General features: G+C 49.1%; 6 protein-coding genes across 6 annotated transcripts; 3 read left to right on the top strand and 3 right to left on the bottom strand.

The window, feature by feature from the left end:
- Window positions 1-38: 38 nt before the first annotated feature.
- On the bottom strand, window positions 39-1,391 carry BO83DRAFT_397914 (putative salicylate synthetase; the record flags this gene model as incomplete). Its single annotated transcript, XM_025533216.1, has 1 exon — window positions 39-1,391. The coding sequence occupies one exon, from the start codon at window positions 1,389-1,391 to the stop codon at window positions 39-41; it is 1,353 nt and encodes a 450-aa protein (XP_025389299.1).
- Window positions 1,392-1,887: 496 nt separating this feature from the next.
- Window positions 1,888-2,514, bottom strand: BO83DRAFT_426046 (carboxymuconolactone decarboxylase family protein; the record flags this gene model as incomplete). The annotated part of the gene is made up of 1 exon (XM_025535250.1): window positions 1,888-2,514. The coding sequence occupies one exon, from the start codon at window positions 2,512-2,514 to the stop codon at window positions 1,888-1,890; it is 627 nt and encodes a 208-aa protein (XP_025389298.1).
- Window positions 2,515-3,515: 1,001 nt separating this feature from the next.
- BO83DRAFT_310716 (uncharacterized protein) lies at window positions 3,516-4,630 on the top strand (the record flags this gene model as incomplete). Its single annotated transcript, XM_025527448.1, has 3 exons — window positions 3,516-3,728; window positions 3,777-4,118; window positions 4,172-4,630. 3 exons carry the CDS (start codon window positions 3,516-3,518, stop codon window positions 4,628-4,630), a joined length of 1,014 nt encoding a protein of 337 aa, XP_025389297.1.
- A 1,515-nt stretch (window positions 4,631-6,145) lies between these two features.
- Window positions 6,146-7,572, top strand: BO83DRAFT_310785 (FAD-binding domain-containing protein; the record flags this gene model as incomplete). Its single annotated transcript, XM_025527450.1, has 3 exons — window positions 6,146-6,571; window positions 6,620-6,743; window positions 6,794-7,572. 3 exons carry the CDS (start codon window positions 6,146-6,148, stop codon window positions 7,570-7,572), a joined length of 1,329 nt encoding a protein of 442 aa, XP_025389296.1.
- A 707-nt stretch (window positions 7,573-8,279) lies between these two features.
- On the top strand, window positions 8,280-9,032 carry BO83DRAFT_310287 (MDR family NADP-dependent oxidoreductase; the record flags this gene model as incomplete). The annotated part of the gene is made up of 1 exon (XM_025527434.1): window positions 8,280-9,032. The coding sequence occupies one exon, from the start codon at window positions 8,280-8,282 to the stop codon at window positions 9,030-9,032; it is 753 nt and encodes a 250-aa protein (XP_025389295.1).
- A 1,886-nt stretch (window positions 9,033-10,918) lies between these two features.
- On the bottom strand, window positions 10,919-17,703 carry BO83DRAFT_463458 (type I polyketide synthase; the record flags this gene model as incomplete). Its single annotated transcript, XM_025537355.1, has 4 exons — window positions 10,919-11,716; window positions 11,766-16,600; window positions 16,660-16,946; window positions 17,021-17,703. 4 exons carry the CDS (start codon window positions 17,701-17,703, stop codon window positions 10,919-10,921), a joined length of 6,603 nt encoding a protein of 2,200 aa, XP_025389294.1.
- Between the last annotated feature and the right edge of the window lie 242 nt (window positions 17,704-17,945).

Here is a 17,945-nt window from a genome sequence, read left to right as displayed (position 1 = left end):
TTGCCATGATCAACCCACTCCTTAACTGACCCTTATACTCAAATCTGATTAGAAGCCGGAACTACGAACGGCGCCACACTGCCCAACTTCTCACACGTTTCAGCATATTCGCGTTCCGGTTTGGAGTTGATGGTCACACCAGCCCCAGCCTGTAACCACTGGCGACTCTCATCCTGGAAAACCGTGCGAAGCACCAGAGTAGCATCAAACAGTTTCGATCCTTCGTCCAGCATAAGCACTGCTCCGCAATAAAGGTCTCTCGGGTCTGGCTCGAAGGACTTCATTGCATCTGAGTTGCCTTCTCCTGGTAGCCCAGGCACAGTAATATTGGCTATGAGACCGGGCAGAGCATCCCAACCATCGCATCCAGGCTTTAAGCTTCCGCACACATGGGAATGAAGATGCTGTACGCTTCCTCTTGGCATGACCTTCATGAAATCTTTGATCGCAATCGATTCCGGTTCGCACAGTTTACTCAAACGACGGATGGAGCCCTTAATAGCAATGACATGCTCGGCGACCTCTTTGATATCATCGTGGAGCTTGTTGTTGAAAGGATCGAGGCTGGCTTTGGCTGAATCAGACAGTTGGGTTCCAGCAAGCGCTTCTGTATAGGCCTTGTCGCCGTTGATGGAGAGAAGGACTTCGGGGCTGAATCCAGTAGCTTGGATGCCGTTGTGGTTGAACGAGAATGTGCGCGCGGGATTGTTGGCCCGTCGACCGTGAAGGAGGGTTGCTAGCATATCAACCCGAAAGTCTAAGGGGACTTTCCTGGATGGAATTGCCTTGGTGTATTTAGCTTCAGAGATATCCGCGATCGCATTAGCTACGCGCGTCTGATATGTTTGTGCGTCCACGTTCAGGTTTATTTTGCCTTCGACAGGAGACGACAGGGCAATATCTTCGGCCAGCTCGGCTTCCAGTATACTTTCGGTCTTCTCGCTTACTCGGCGTATATCCTCATCATCATCTCCCGTGATAGTGACCTTACTCCGTTCAATAATAACCCCCACGCTAGGAACGATGAGGTTTAACATTGGCCATTGACCCGACTCAAAAGCTTGGCCTGAACATCGGGCTGAATAGTTGAATCCCACTTGACCGAATATTTTCCCATGACTGGAATACTCGGAGACAAACTCTCTGATCAGGTCCGTGGGTGAACCGGTGACAGCTGTAGATTCCGATTGGCCGTCACTGCCTGTCGTGGTAGCTGTTTGGCCTTGTGCATCAAATGTGAGAGATGAATGAGTGCCAAGCCCAATGTACCATATTTCATTGTTTTCGAATATATAATAGCTTCCTTTCGAGTAGTGAGCCACTAGTGCGACCGTGGTCTCCAGCGGCCGTGTGGCTCTAGCAAGGGTGATCTGTTTCTGGGTGCGCGTCATGCTTGTTGAAGGTCTGTACGGGAAGGATCTGCAAGTGCTTGATGATAAGCTAGGTCAAGGTTGAGGTACAGTATAGGTATACTACTCTGGGAGACGAAGAAATAAGCTTTTCAAAGTTTAGGGTGAGAACAACGCAGACTGCCTCTGGGTCTAGAATACCAGCGTATATTTATATACCTTGGCGTAAGTTAACCCCATAAGCTTACAATAGAAGCATCTTGATCTTTGTTCAGCCTAATCGTTACGCAATTGACTCTGTTCTAGATGTAAGCGGTAACTGGGTGGTGATGCGGATACCCATCCAACGATGCAACCCTACCGAAAACGGATGGTTTGTGGTTAGCGACTCCGCGGAATTTATTCTCAACCGAGTATAGTGAGCTCTTAGGGTATTCCCTTCACTCTGCCTCATTCTCGCACACTGAGTGAAGGTCTTTTATCTATTTATCTGAAAGCCTTATGATGACCTCTTAAGACGATCCACCGAATGCATGCTTCATCCGGTGATTGCAGTCTTGATCTTTTCCTTTAGATCGGGAATCGGTTCGTCTTCGTCGACTTTGAGACCTTTTATCACTCGGGCCAACGTGGCGTACACCCCAATGATCAATAGAACCTCTACCACATCCCCAACTGACAGCGACTTCAAAGCATCCTCAATTGTTTCCGGCTTATTGTCATAGGTGCTCAACTGTTCTTCGGTCATGCGGAGAATTACCCTATCTCGATCACTCCATGGCCCCTGACCTCTCATCACATCCTCAATACAGCATCCGATGGCGTCAAACTTCTCTTGAGGAAACCCAAAGACCTCGGCCACGGGCTTATTGACGTCGATCTCATACTTCGCCTGGAGAATGGTACCGACGCGTAACACTATCAATTGCCACTCATGCACTGGAATACTGCGCTGGTTTCCGTCAAAACAAGCACCAAGTAGGCCGCTGATATGAGGAAATAAACCGTGTGAGTGAGCTAACGTTAGGAGAATATTTCGTCGAAAGGGCAGCACTTTGAGTCTTTCTTGGATATTTGGGGGAGCCGTGTCAGGGTCCACGTAGGGGACGAGGCATGTGTGTCGATAAGGATCGCCTTCCAGCTCATTTGGATCGGTTCCAGACATCTTGTAATGCAATCAAACAATTTGTCGATTCTTTGTGATTATTGGACCTAGTTAGATCCAGACGCCTCTCGGCATTCAATCCCGGAAGGATGGTGATAAATGATAATAGTAGCTCGTACCTGGATACCGCCGTCCGTGATTTTTGTTCAATTTCTTCAATTGAGGCCGACTGCTAAATCTCAACATTCTCTACAATGTAGTCTCTCTTATAAACCAGTACTCCTGAAACAGTATCTCTTAAACCCGCGTACCTCCACAGTGTAGCTCTCCAGGAAACAAACCACAAGTCACATGATATGACGGAGGTGGCATATAACTTTACCTTTGCCAAGTTTTCCGAAGAACAAAGAGCACTGTATTCTATCCTTTCCCCCCTGATACAGTGGATAAACGTGTCCGTGCATAATCGAACCACGGTACCATGTCTCTGTCTCGGTGAACTACCGGTTTTGCTGAACGGTTTTCAAGGCTGCGGCTCTGATGGCGAAGGATGTCGGTCTTCGCAGCTCTGGGCATTTCTATGAACTAAGTTGCGTTACAGAATACTTGGTTTAGTCTTTCCTATCTAGGCCATTCCCCTGTTGTAGTATGGTACACATCGGCCGACACAATGATTGGGCAAACGAGTAGGCTTTTCCGACCAAGAATTCGTGACATGTATTAAGCTTGGAACATGCCGGTAGCTTCGTGCCTTAGCTTGTTATGACCGCTCTCTATGACTTACCCTGTTACGTGAATTCTTGGAGGAGTGTTCGTCGAGTGAATATACAATTAGACCACAATATTTCGCAGATCCCTCACAAACAATGAGGGGATCGAGGCTACCTTACCTCACAATGATCATATTCAAGTAACCTTCGCCCTTGTAGTAGGAAGGCTTTTCGTAAAATGAATATTTATACTATCGAGCCCCCACGAAAATGATCTATGTATAAGTCACCCAAGGCTCAAGCATATCTTCAGGATTTCAGAATTCCAGCCTACATCGCTGCCGTTACATGATGCGCATCCCGAATGGTTCACAGGTTCAGCATCTTAATGAAGTCAAAATCAAATGGCCGAAGCTCAATACAACAATCACGGTGAAAATTAATGATGCAAACCCAACACTAGTTGGTTTACTTGAAACTGCCCTACCCTATCGCTCCCTCCAAACACATGCCGTTGTTGCCGGCGACCAGCTATATCACTTGATTCCGTCAGAACAGCTGATTGTGAGTGGCTTATGTCACAAAGAGAGTCATCTTACTAACTGCGCAAAGTATACACCTGCCGACAAGAAGGCTCCTGATAGGGCGAAAGAGCCTGACGGCTCGGTATTTCTCTCGTCATTCCAGCATTTTGTGATCAAGTATGGTGAGGTAACCGAGCACCAGCCGGTGGCTACTTGTGGGAAAGTTATTGATGAAGATATGGATAAATTGCGCTGGGTTGCGGACGAAGTTTGGAAATGTCAGTGTGAGACAAGAAAGCACCCTACTGAGGTAGTTCTATGGGATGCTTCAAAGCCGGAGCCTGATCCCAATAAGCTGGACCTTTTCAGACATCAGAGGGCTGGTGTGAGTAAGGAGGTAAAGAAGCTCGTCGATGAGATTCATACCGAGGTATGTACCTGATGGTTTTGATTGGTGACAACTGGCTAAAGAAAGTGACACAGACGCAAAAGTGTTGGTCGGATATATCCGAGGACATTGAAAAGATTCATTGTGGTAAGGCACCAGAAAGGCCTGGGTCAAAGGAGTCATACTTTGGTGCCATGGTGTTTTCTAACAGTGTGATACGAACACTTGGATATCATGTTCTCGACAACATCATAAAATTGGCGTTTACGCGTTCTGAATTTACCTTGAGGCATCTGATCGTGCTTTTCCGGGATTTCGTTCCATCAATCGCCGATTTTGTTGGCCATCTAGGAGCAGAATACGTCAATGACAGTTACGAGAGCATTGAAAAGCTCATCAAAGAGAATGTTGAGAAAAACTCCAATCAGGAGGAGGCACGTGAGGACTTTCTTGCAATGGTGAGCGCATTGAACTCCTATGTTAATCTCCTCAACGCCCAAAATCTCCACATGTTCCCCTGGAGGCACGCGAAAGAATACCCAATTGATTCATAGGGAGCCATGACTCTTTCCACTATTTTGCTACAGATCGCAATAACGGGCTCTATGGTTTGGTTGATTTTGATTTTTGTTGTTATGAGTTCATTCGAGTCATTGATGTTTGTTCCCTATAAAACCTAATGCCCTCCCCTCACGTTATCCCCACAGCAGCGTATTATCGAATCAAATTTACCGTGATATGGGATATGGCGGCAGAAGTAGCAAAATGGATATTAAGATCAGAGATAAGTGTCAATACTTAGATTCTGCTTTCGCTCGTTAAAACAAATTATCTTACATTGCCCACTGAGAACCCCAGTATACTTTGAAGGAGCCAAGAAGTAATTTATCTCACACCATTGGGTCATATCAATTCGTGACCCTTACAAAAGGCAAAAAGACTTTTTTTTATTATTGGAAGCCATCAAAAGTAGACGAAAGAAAAGCATTTTAAACCTTCTGTCATATCCGCCTATATTGAATGATCTAGGTTCGTTGGATTCAGTCAATCTCGTGGACTGAAGCTAAAAGGCGATAATTGGAGATTCGTCCATGACGTGTAAGCTTTACAACTCGAAATATTCGCCAAACCAAGGAAGATCTTACTGAATGTTGGTTTGTTCAATACATGAGTTCAATCCTGATTTAGAAGAAACTCAATATCATTGAGTCTAGGTCAGTCGACTTGAAGTTTATTGCGACTGATACGAGCACGAAGCTTTTACCTGCGGTTGATTATCCAAGTAAGAACATGGTCCTGGATCAAGATAATAGCAGCATATTCTGTATCTAATACGCCTAATTTGGATATTTTTCGGAAATCGTTTCCCATGTCTTTAGCTTCATTAGGAAAATAGATGCTTCAATCGGGGCGGACGAACCATGATAAGTTCAAGTTAGACCTGCATATGAAGACACCCAAATCCCGGGCATATATCTCTTAACACTGGTTACATGAACTATACTACCATCTCAAATGGGAAATGAGGTTTAAGGGTCAAGTATCTTGACCTTATCGGGGGAAGAGCATAGAGGTGAAGATCGCAACTGGATGAGTCATACTTACAAGCACCTTTCTCCTATAAAGTCAAGCATTCAGTGACGCAGGAGGCGTATTGGAATAATTTGTATCAGTATTGGATAAGTGTCGCCGTCACATAGAAAGTCTGTTTCCCCTTACAGCCATCCTTTGTTCCCCTCGGCCCATTGTACTGTTGAACGGTAGCATTCGCCCCAGTTTTGCTCCACTAATATTCTTGCCTGAGATCATCAACTTTCCCTGTTCTATGCTTTGTGTAAGCCTGCGCGTCCGAACATGCGCTATTTACTATGGTAACGGTTCAAATTTCCAAATATGCCGGTTGGTGGCAACTCCAAGATAAGGCTCAGGCTTAGACAGATCGTCATATCAACATCGCCATCCTGGTATAGTGTTGTCTGTCTACAAATTAACTCAATTTCCCTTGTAGAACTAGTGCATTGGATAACAAGCAGTTTTTGGGATCGTAGCACTTGCTTGCTGTCGGAACCATGCATATTATCTGGCGCGACACGGCAGAAGAAACCGACTATGAAGCCGCACGCCTCCGAGGGATATTCACAAAAGACATACCACCATATTACCCATTAGCTATCGTCCATGCCAGAACAACGAATGACGTAATAAAGACCATCAGTCTAGCGAAACAGAAAAATTGCCAGGTGGCAGTGCGTGCTGGAGGACATTCGCATCCTGTCTGGAGCCTTCATCCGAACTCCATCTTGCTTGACCTGGGCTACTGGAAGGAGCTGGACATCGACAATGAGACGAAGATTGTTCGAGCAACCCCTGCTGTAACAAGCGGGGAGATCAGTAAGCATTTGAATAAACGCGGCCTGTTCTTCACTGCTGCGCATCATCCGGATGTTGGTCTGGGTGGGTATATGCTACAGGGCGGTTCGGGATGGAATTATCGGGTAAGAACTCAACCTTATCGTGCTTCCAATTTCCGCTAATGGATATAGAGGTTGGGCTGGGCCTGTGAAAGCCTTGAGGCAGTTGAAGTTGTGACTGCAAATGGCAAGCTTCTTCTTTGCAATCGTTTGCAGAACCAGGAACTCTACTGGGCGGCGAGGGGTGCAGGACCGGGTGGGTTACGATTGTCACTAGTTGATATCGTGGGCTCATTTTCTTTCTAGCTTTTCCAGGCGTCGTGACAAATTTTTACCTACAAGCATCACCTTTCCACGCAGAAGGTGTTCGCTCCTCCGGATACGTCTACCCTAGCCACCGGTATCGCGAGATCTTCACCTGGGCGCAATCAATGGTATCGAAAACGTCTCCCGATATCGATATACTGCTGAGGGCCATGCATTCGGAGTCAGATGACGACATATGCTTGACAGTGCAATTCTTTGCGATGGAGAAGTCATGCTCCGACGCTGAACAGGCTCTTCGTATTATCGATGAAGCACGGCCTTCGGGTGCCATTAGCGAATGGTTCTGTGAGAAAGACAGTCTCATGAGCCAATTTGCAGCGATCAAGAAAAGTAGCCCGCCTGGATATTATTACATCACCGATAATGTCTTATTGAATAACGAATGTGACGCTATATCTGTGCTTCAGGAAGCATTTTTGACGTTGCCACAAAGCAAGTCATGGGCTGGCTGGACGCCCAGGTTTCCAAGCAGTGACCACGAGATAGCCGGTATGGCAAAAGGGATACAGGCAAACCATTATTTTGTAATTCATCTAATCTGCGAGGATGCTGTCAGCGCCAAGCAGTATAAGAAGCGTCTGCGGGATATAATGCAGAGAATACGGCCAAGCATAGTCGGTCACTACTTGGGTGACTCAGATCTGAACGAGGACCCGAAGTGGTACTGGGGTGAAGAAAACACTAAACGTCTGATGAAAATTCGACACCACTGGGACCCGGATGGACTGTTCGCAGCTACGCATAACGGACCGATGTGAAATGAAGTGAGTGAACAGTGAAATCTTTCTATTTGAGCTCATAAAGACTATCTTGAACATAAAACATAAGTAATTTCCTTACGGTCACCCACGAGCCTACTACTCTTAACGCGGATGGAAGTAGAGTTGCTGCAGCATCAGTTGAGCTAGTGGGTACGGCTGGGAGTACCAAAGATCGGTGGGCACTCCGGCGGAGTCACCGTATATGAAGTCGATCATAAAACCTTGCACAAGATCTGATAATCATATAATAATGTATTGGTCTCTCTTTACGGGTCATTGTTAGGTATCTCATACTTATTGAAGGGGTCCCGTTGATTCCTTCGTTCATGGAGCAATGGTATCCTGCACGTTCAACTCTACATATCAAACACTTTGAGTACCCATGGCGACCCATGACGCTGAAATTATTTGCCCTGATAAGTCCACAATATAAAAGTCGATTTACTCAGCTAAGTAGCACCTGATATTTGCAGATTACACAATGTCCAAGGGATAAGTAAGATGGCCGGCGCACCCACCCGCCACCGCCGGACTACCCACCCTGCCGGCGTGATTTCGAATCAACAACCATGAAAGGGTCGAGAACGCCATACAAATATAGTAATGATAGGTACATTGTCTAGACTAAAGCACATATCGCTGTGCAATCTTTGGAGAGTGCAACCTCTTGTCTAAACCTAGCTTGATATGGTTAAATCTCGCCAATGGGTCCTTCAAAAAAGGGAGACGACCCACCCATTTTTCATGGACCTGACGCTACTTTCGCACTCAATGAAGCCAATTGCGGTGCACCACAGAATGGCGAGGTTCTCATCAAGACGCTGTATTTCTCAAACGACCCCTCCCAGCGTGGCTGGATCGATGCCAATACAGAAAACGAACGCCTTCATGTTCCCCAGCTTCCCGAAGGAGAACCTATGCGAACATTTGCCATTGCAGAAATCGTCGAACCCAACGCCAACGCTCTAAGAAAAGGCGACCTGGTCCGGGCATGGACCAGGTGGTCGGTTTATGCGGTAGTGGACGCGCAACTGTGCACCAAACTCCCGCCACTGCCTAACGAACCGAGCGTGACACATCATCTTGGTGCTCTTGGAATTACAGGCCTAACGGCCTACTTTGGAATTAATAATATCGCCCAAGCGACCAAAGATGATATCGTCGTCGTGTCTGGTGCGGCAGGTGCAACCGGAAGCATGGTTGTGCAGCTTGCCAAAAAGGTCATCGGCTGCAAGATAGTCATTGGCACAGCAGGGTCCGATTCGAAGTGCGAATGGGTGGAGTCTCTGGGCGCAGATGTCTGCTTGAACTACAGATCACCAAACATTGCTCAGTATCTGGTGAAGGCGACACCAGACTTTGTCAATGTTGGTGGATATATTCTGGACCTAATGCTCACTTTGCATGGCTCGATTTGGCCGCATCGCAGGGTGTGGCACAATTGCCAACTACAATAAATCCGACAATGACAGCACGGCATTAAGAATTGGTTTGAGATTTCCAGTATGACGGTCACTATCAAAAGTTTCCGCGTAATGGATCATGCGGCCCATTATGAGCAGGCTCTTTAGGTACTCCTGAAGTCATTGGAGGATGGGAAGCTCAAGATGGATTCTGAGATAGAACAGGTGATTGAGGGCCGTTTTGAGGATATCCAGGAATTTGGATGGAGCTCTTCGCGGGAGCCAATTAAGGGAAATTGATCACTAATGTTTGGTTCCCACCTAGCTACGAGTAATACTAGCTATGAAATGTGTTTATTAAGTTTCACACTCACATAGCACCTACTAGTAGTATGTCCTGTTAGCTTAATTGTCTGCGAACTTCGAGAATGGCACTCAGGAGACTAGATTCGAATCTCCATCACTGCCGAGGCAAGCGAGTTCCACAGAGATAATGAGGGGGGCTCTCGGGTGGGCGTTGCGGTGGGCTCACCGATCAGTGCATATGCTCTAGAAATAAGTTACATATCTTAATGCACAATAACCTGGGATTCTGACATTGGTAACCAACCGCTGCCAGCTGGAATATTTTAGATTTAGTGCAGGTAGCCTACGTAATGTGGCAAGGCCTAACTAACATCACAATTTCTACTATGCCAAGCATTCGAGTGCATTATTGGAATCAGATAGCTGGCCTTAAGGTAAGCAGGGCGAATATCTTCCTCGCCATTGATACATGCCGACCAGTCAGTATTACGGCCCGGCAACATCTGCGGGCAATGCATGGTGTAGAGGATCACGACCTTGAGGTTTTCGCATTTTAAGACTGGGCCCACCCCTAAACATGATGGATAACTGTCTCGCCAATGTCAGAGTGAACTGGGCAAAACCGATTGATAACATCTGAGCAATAAGGTTTGGCTTAGGACATACATAACAAGCAATCAAACGTAGTATGGGTAGAGGTTTAAATGGTGCTGGTGCGATACAAAATCTGACGGTTGGTGAGGGTTAGACAGCACTGGGACCCGAATGGACTTTTTGCAGCCACGCATAATGACGTGACATAGGTTTGGAGTATACAGAAAGGCAACATTTGATTTCAGAGCATGATGAAAAAGAGAGGCATAAAAACATACAACAGAAGGGATTCGCTGGTGGTCACCCACCCAACTACTAACCTCCCGGCGTGTGGCTTAAGTACGGCTGAGCGGACGGGAAGCCCTGTTTTCCACACCCTGTGGTCGTATGTACCAGATCAGCTGATGATATTGTTTTTATGATGATGTTGCAAAATTGTTCTTGCCTCTTGAGGGTTCATCTCCACAGGCAGCCACATTGGTAGGATGCCCGCATCAGCCACAACCCCCCCAGTATGTGGGTGGTCTAGCACTTACCTTCAACCAATTCTTCATGTACATCTTGAATTTGGCCATTTTTGCAACCTCTTCTCCGATTTAAATCAAATCTGATCCTCCTGGTTGATCCATATCATAAAACTCCGGTAATGTTGGCGATGTAGGCACAGTACTGTCTAAGTTGGGAGTGAACTGATATTTTTGGGAGCTTCGTATGCTAAGTTATAGCCACACATAAATGTAGGTACGCCAACCAAGTATTCCGTATCAATGAATTTCTTGTATCAATCTTCGGACCTCTGTTATATCCTTGTCTATTAGCTTCTCTATCGTCTTATCTAACCGGAAAATATGCAAGAGTGCGATCAACAGCACAACATAGTAAAGAATTCCGGTCTTGTAATCTTCCCAGTCGCGGTAGTCATCAACATCAGCAGTACAGATCACACAATCATACGCTTTCACAACGGATAATTCTCACGATATCCAAAAATTTCATATTATACAACACAAGAACTAAGATTCATATCGTACAGAAAGTGATTATATCCCTGACTTACTCACAATAAGCTCAGCCACCGCCCCCAACGTACCCGTGGACAAAAGCTCCAGAACCTGCACATTAGCCCTCGCCTCACGTGCAATCCAACTCCGAAGCTCAATAGCAACCAGTGAGTCAAGACCCAGTGCGGACACAGAAAGCGATGGTTCGATGTCCTCTAGATTCAAGACCAGTACCTGAGCCAGCTTTGCCGCCAAAGCTTCGTAGCAGACTTGCACTTTCTCTTCCTTGGAGGCTGCATTGGTGAGTTGCACGTGGAGTGGTTGAGAAATTCCCTCGTCGGCTACATCTTCCTCACCTCCGTAGGCCTTGGGGGCTAGGAGCTCAAACTTGGCGTCTTGCGGCCAGAGGGGTTGTCGTGTCGAAGACGCCAACCCAGTAATTGTTTGAGGGGAAAGGTCTCCGGTCAAAGCCGCAGCGAGCAGGGCCAACACTTCCGCCTCGGTCATGCCCTCCGTACCGATGGTGCGCAGGATCTCTGCTCGGCGCGCGACGTCTACTGTGGCGAGGTAACCTGCGTCCCTTACCGCCGTGAGGGCAAGGCTTGTGCCGGGGAGACCTTGGCTGCGGCGCCACTCCATGAAGCCGTCTAGGAATACGTTGGCGGCGGCGTAGGCTGCTTGTCCTTTGTTACCGACTACACCGGAGACAGAGGAGAGGGCAACGAAGAAGTCAAGGGGGTGGGGGGCGAGGGCGTGGTGGAGATTCCAGGCTCCCGAGACCTTGCTGTCCGCCACAGCCTGGAAATCCGCGAAGTGCATGTTCTCGAAGAGCATATCCTAGACAATGTCAATTTGATTGGAGAATTTCTGGTCAGAGGAGCCTTACCCGTAGAACCATTGCACCGTGAATAACGCCGCGAATTGGCGGAAGGTCTTCCAGGTCCTTCAGCATGGCGTCAAGGGACGTGCGATTGCTCACGTCGCAAGCCTTCACCACAATATTTGTGCCGCTGGGACGCAGGGCATTTATTAATGTCTGTACAGGGATGTCGACAATGCCGCGTCGGGACGCAAGCACGATATTGCGAGCGCCCTTTTGTGACATCCACCTCGCTATGCTTCGGCCGAGACCACCAGTACCCCCAATAACAACGTACGTGGCATCTGTTCTGAGGATATCATCGCGCGTCTTAGCGACCACAGCTCTGACCCGATCGCCTTCTCTCGGGACTACCACAGTTTTACCCATCGACTTTCCGGTCTGCAAAGCCCGGAACGCGCCTTCAATCTCAGCGATAGGGCAGACGGACAGAGGAAAGACGGAGTGGATGAAGCCCTTGGCCAGAAGCCAAGAAACCTTATCCAGCAACTGATGCATCAACCGAGGCTTGTAAGCAGCGACCTTAGTAAGATCGACTGAATGGAACGAGAGGTTGTTCTCGAAAGGTAGCATGTCCAGGCGCGTGTTCTTGGTGATGTCCGCCTTGCCGATCTCAATGAATCTGCCAAACGGTGCGAGACACTCCCAGCTTTCGCGGAGAAGATCCCCAGCGAGGGAGTTGAGTACTATATCAACCCCGCCGCATGTGAGCTCGCGAATGCTGCGGCCAAAGGACGCATCACGACTGTAGAAGATGTGGTCTGCACGGATACCGTACTTTGAAATAAGGAGGTCCTTCTTCTCGGCGCTTCCAACGGTTGCATAGATCTCGGCTGAGGCGATTTGGGCCAGCATAATGGCCGCCTGCCCGACACCACCGGCGGCGGCGTGAATGAGTACCTTCTCGCCGACTCCGTGTTGGAGGCGAGCAAGCTCATAAAGGGCATAGTAAGCAGTGCAGAAGACGACGGGTACGCTGGCGGCAACCTCGAATGAAAGGGTTTCGGGTATGGCAGTCGCGCTGGTTGCCTTGCAGCGGGCGAAGGTAGAGTATGCGCCAAGAGGTAGAGCCATAACTCGCTCGCCAATCATCAAATTGGTAACCTTCTTACCAACAGATGTGACGACGCCACTGCACTCAATACCAATGTAAGGTTGGGTGAGTTGTCCCATGGTGACGGCAACATCCTTGAAGTTGAGACCGGTAGCATGGACCTCGATTTCAATTTCATCGTCACCCAGGGCTTCGACATCATCGTCTGTAAAGTAAAGAGTATCAAGAGCGCTGTGGCTTTCTATTTCAAGCTTGAAGCGGCGGCCGGGTTGAACGAATAGTTGTGTTTCAAGAGTGAGATCGTCACTGGTCTCCTTCCTCACGAATTCATCAAGAGCGTTATCACTAACGATACGAGGGACCATAAGCTCGCCATTCTTGGTAATAAATTCGAAGTCAGTACAGGAACTGAAAGTCTTCCCGGTCGGCCAGAGGGCCTTCATAGCAGCCAAGATAGGGCCAGCTGGCCTCTCCAGATCCTCAGCGCTCAGTCCAAGGGTGGCAGCCTTGGCATCAGTTTCGGAACGCAAGCTACGCATGAGGCCAACGATCATCTGAGAGTCAGGAGTGTCGTTGCGGTAGACCCAAATAAGATTCGTTGAGCTGAGAAGAATTTGCTGGACGTTGGCAAAGTCTGCGACAGTAAGGTCACGCAGGGTTTTGACCGCAGTCTGCAGGATGATAACATGCTGCCGTTTCTGCTTCGCGTCACAGTCAGTCAGTGACGAGATAGACGTTGACCAGCGAATGGCTTTGGTGGAGATGACCTCTTGCACTTGCTCGGCTGCAAGTGCACAGTCGCCAAAAGTGACAATAAGGATTTCGTCTTTGGACTTGTTGTCCTGGCAGTAATTTCCATGTCCGTGTCCATTAACATGTTCAATGGCGTGTGGCTTGCTATGGCCATTGGATTGCTTTGTCTGAATCGCTTCTCCAGTAGTAGCTTGTTCGACTTTAATCAAGGGCTTCCACTGCAGCTGATAGCATAGGTCCCGGGCCACCTTGTTATCGCATCCAGTATCGTTGATTGGGGTCATTACCAATCCCTCCATATTGATCAAAACCTCACTAGAGTCTGCAGGAGTCATCCATAAGTCGAACTTAGTAGGCTCAGGTCTGCCCCGACCGGAACCCCCCATACACCTGGCCGGAAAGTGGTGACCGGCAGAAGAGATGTTTCCATCAATGACAAGAGACTTTATGACGGTTGGCACGTACAGAGTCTCCAGGTCCATCCGACCCTTACCAAGAATGGGCCAGGTCAGGTGCAAAAGAGTGTCCAAAAGAGTGGGGTGGATGACAACGGGAGCTTCGTAGTGTTTCGGCATGAGCGACTTGGTATCGCAAACATACAGGTCCGCACGCGAGTGATGAGGCCCGGAGAAGCAATTTCCAAATCCTTGGAACGCCATCCCATAGCCGGCGCCCACGTCGCTTAAAACTTTGTACATGTTCTCGGTATCAATTTCATATGTCGCCGCCTCCAACACCTCACTACTCTTCTTTGCAAAAGCGCTCTCTTCCAACTCGACAAAGTCAACTACCGGGTTACGCTTTCGGTTCGCCTTGTTGGGGCTAACTCTGACAAGACCCGTACAGTGGTCAATCCAGTATCGCTTGGAGTTCCAAGAGCAAATGCGGAATTCGTCCCACGCATTTGAAGCACCTCGCGTGCCTTCAGCGTAAGGCCGGAGGGTAATGGTGATCTCGGTATCGAGGTCGTCAGTCAAGACGAGGGCAGCACCCACGCTCACTTCGCGCAGTTCGAACTGCGACTCGGCGGCCACCGTACTGTACCTCTGTGCACGCGTCCGAGCGGCCTCGATTGCCATACTGATGTAACCAGCAATAGGATACACAATCATGCCCTGCATTTTATGGTCGCGGAGCCATGGTATGTCGTCGAGGCGGACAATATTCCTCCATGTTGGCTCCAGGTCATTGGAGTAGAATGCTTCGGAGCCCAGTATGTCGTTTCTCTGTCCATCACGGAATCGATGTTTCTCGCTGATACGGCTATGGTGCCAGAAGACTGTGTCATGTTGCCACGGGTACCGAGGTAAATCATCGAGGACATTGCACGTTCCAGTGCCACTGAAGGGAAAGTTGATTTCGTTGATGTTGAGAGTTCCGCCGCGTACATAAATGGCACCCGCAGCGTTGAGGAGAGATTGGGAAGGATCAACCTTGCGAACCACCGTCGGCACATACCCAACTTCAGAAGCAACTGATGACCCCAGGGCCTTCAAGGTATCAAGAATTGGTCCCTTGAGAGCGGAATGGGGCCCAACCTCCACCATAAGGTTGGGTCTGCTCCCGACTGCGGACATTTTGCCAAGAGCATTGGCAAAGAGCACCGGAGACGTCAAGTTTTGGACCCAATAGCTTGGGCTTAGGTCCGTAGGATCGCTTACATCACCAACTACGGACGAAAAGAAGGTGGCAGTGGCGGCGCCTGAGGGCTGCACTGATGCGATGGCGGACAAGTAGGCCTCACTGACCTTTTTCATGTGATCAGAGTGGTACGCCACATCAATGATGAGGCGACGGTTGAAAATCTTCTTCTCTTCGAGGATGCCCTGCAGCTCCTCAATAGCCGGTACATCACCAGATATGGTGACACTAGATGGACTGTTGACGCATGCCACAGTAGCATAACCAGAGTAGAGGGTCTTCAGCATTGGCTGGATGGCTTCCACGCTGGTCCCAACGGCCATCATGGTACCCTTCAGGTCTGGATATTTGCTTCTCAACAACTCTGTCATTTGGCCACGGCGGTACGCAAGTGTCAGTGCACCCTCTAGGTCAAAGATTCCGGCCGCATACGCCGCAGCAATTTCACCGGAACTATGGCCAACTACCGAGACCGGTTGAATTCCCCAGGAGCGAAGCAAGTCCACAAGGGCAATCTGCAGCGCAGTGCAGGCCGGTTGACTGATGTAGGGCATATTAATCCTTGACTTTGTATCAGTTTGCAGCAACTCCTCGCGGAGAGAGAATTCTGCGCCCAATCCTTCAGACAGGTGTTTGTCGGCGCGGTGGATCGCCGCTGCAAAAACAGGGAATTCATCCATGAGTGGCATACCCATCTGAGCCCACTGGGCTCCCTGGCCTGTGAAGACAAATGAAACAGAAGGCCCGTCACCACCAATAGCGCGAACAGGGTTGATCTTCATTTGCGCCAGTTGTACACCGGCATCGTCGAGTGATGTAGCGGACAGGGCAATTCGGTATGGCAGGTGAGACCGTTTGCTCCCAACTGTGTAAGCAAAGTTGCCGAACAAGGTATTCTCGAAGACTTCGGGGCGTTGCTCGAAGTAAATGCAATATTCCTTGCATCTGGTGCGGAGGGCCTCTCGGTCGTGTGCGGAGATCAAGAGCAACCGGCGTTTGCCCTCCTTGTCCTTAGTGCTAGTCCCTTCTTCCTGCGGCAACTGCGATGGTGCTTTTTGTAAGACGACGTGTGCGTTTGTACCACCGAAACCGTAGTTGGAAACACTGATGTACCGTTTGCCGCGGGGCCAAGGACGCGTCCTGTTGACGACCTTCATATGCCACTCTGCAAATGGAATCTTGGGATTGGGATTTTTGTATCCGGCGTTGGGGAGGATAAGTTCTCTCTCGAGCATCATAGCAGACTTGATAACTGATATGATACCACTGGCACCTTCTAGATGGCCGACGTTGGTCTTGACTGATCCGATATAGAGCGGGTTTCTCGCGTTGCGCCCTTTTCCAAACACTGCCTGGATCGCGGTTGCTTCAATTGGATCACCGACAGCGGTTCCTAGACAATACTTATGTTAGCTATAAACTCAGTGAACGACGGTCTCGTGCATCTACAACCTGTGCCGTGGGCTTCAACAAAGCCACAGTCAGCCGGGTTCAAGTTTGCTTCCTTGTATACCCGCCGAATCAATTCTTCTTGTGCCGCGCCATTAGGACATGTGATTCCCCTTGTCTTGCCGTCCTGGTTGACTCCTGAGTGGGCAATCAAAGCCCGGATGGGGTCGCGATTCCGCAAAGCTGCAGAGAGGCTCTTCAGCATGATTATACCTGCGCCTTCACCCCGCGCAAAGCCCGAGTTTCCTCTCTCCTCAAATGCGAATGATTTCCCTTCGTCGTTTAGCAACCTGTCGCAATCCGGAGGTCAAAATCATGCAAACCAGCACTAGAAATCATCGGATTTTAAAAGATGGTTACTCACTGCTGCATCGACATCGTAATGGAGTTCTCGGGGGTCAGAAGCAGATGGCAACCACCGACAAGCGCCTCGGTGCACTCCCCGCTCCGCAAACTTTGTACAGCGGAGTGCAAGGCCACGAGGGAAGACGAACAAGCGGTGTCGACCGTCAAACTAGGACCCTTCAGGTCAAACATGTAGGAGATTCGGTTCGACTGGAGGGCAGGGTATCCTCCAGTGGCCTGAAACATTGGGGTCGTTTCCGTATCGCGGATATTGTTCGTCTCGTAGTCGGGCCAATTTGCTCCAATAAAGACCCCGATGCTACGTCCGGCCATGTATTCTCGCGAAATTCCGGCGCTTTCCATGGCTTCGTATGTACATTCTAGCAGGAAGCGCTGCTGTGGGTCCATAGATATAGCCTCCTGGGCACTGACATTGAAGAAAGGTGCGTCGAACCGGGAAATATCACCCAGAAAGTAGCCACCAGCCTGGTTGCTGGTGCCCGGTTTCGAAGCATTCGGGTGGTGAAAGGCCTCGACGGACCAGCGGTCCTTGGGGATGGGCGTCCAGCCGCTGCGCCCTCTTGTGCAGAGCTCCCATAGATCACTAGGTGACGAGACTTGACCGGGAAGTCGGCAGGAATACCCAATAATTGCGATTGGCTCCAACGCCGGCGAATCCGTCGGAGATGGTGACCCATCCATGTCTACTGCCGTGTCACAAGCTGGAGACATGATGGTTGTAACAAGTCAGTTGTGACAGAGATATTGGACCGGTAAGAATTTACTAAGGAGGGGGGATGCAAGAGGCAGGGAGGGGAGGGGGTGCAAAAACAAGCAAATATGCAAGGGATGTAGTAATAGTGAACAGATGGACGCGGTGCCTGGCTGACGGCAAACACCTGGCGACAGGCTCATTAATCAGAGTAAATCACCGAGCGCACTGC

The sequence above is a fragment of the Aspergillus eucalypticola genome (genome assembly GCF_003184535.1).
Source record: "Aspergillus eucalypticola CBS 122712 chromosome Unknown BO83scaffold_9, whole genome shotgun sequence".
Classification (NCBI taxonomy): domain Eukaryota; kingdom Fungi; phylum Ascomycota; class Eurotiomycetes; order Eurotiales; family Aspergillaceae; genus Aspergillus; species Aspergillus eucalypticola.
This window is presented reverse-complemented; position numbering and strand designations above follow the sequence as displayed.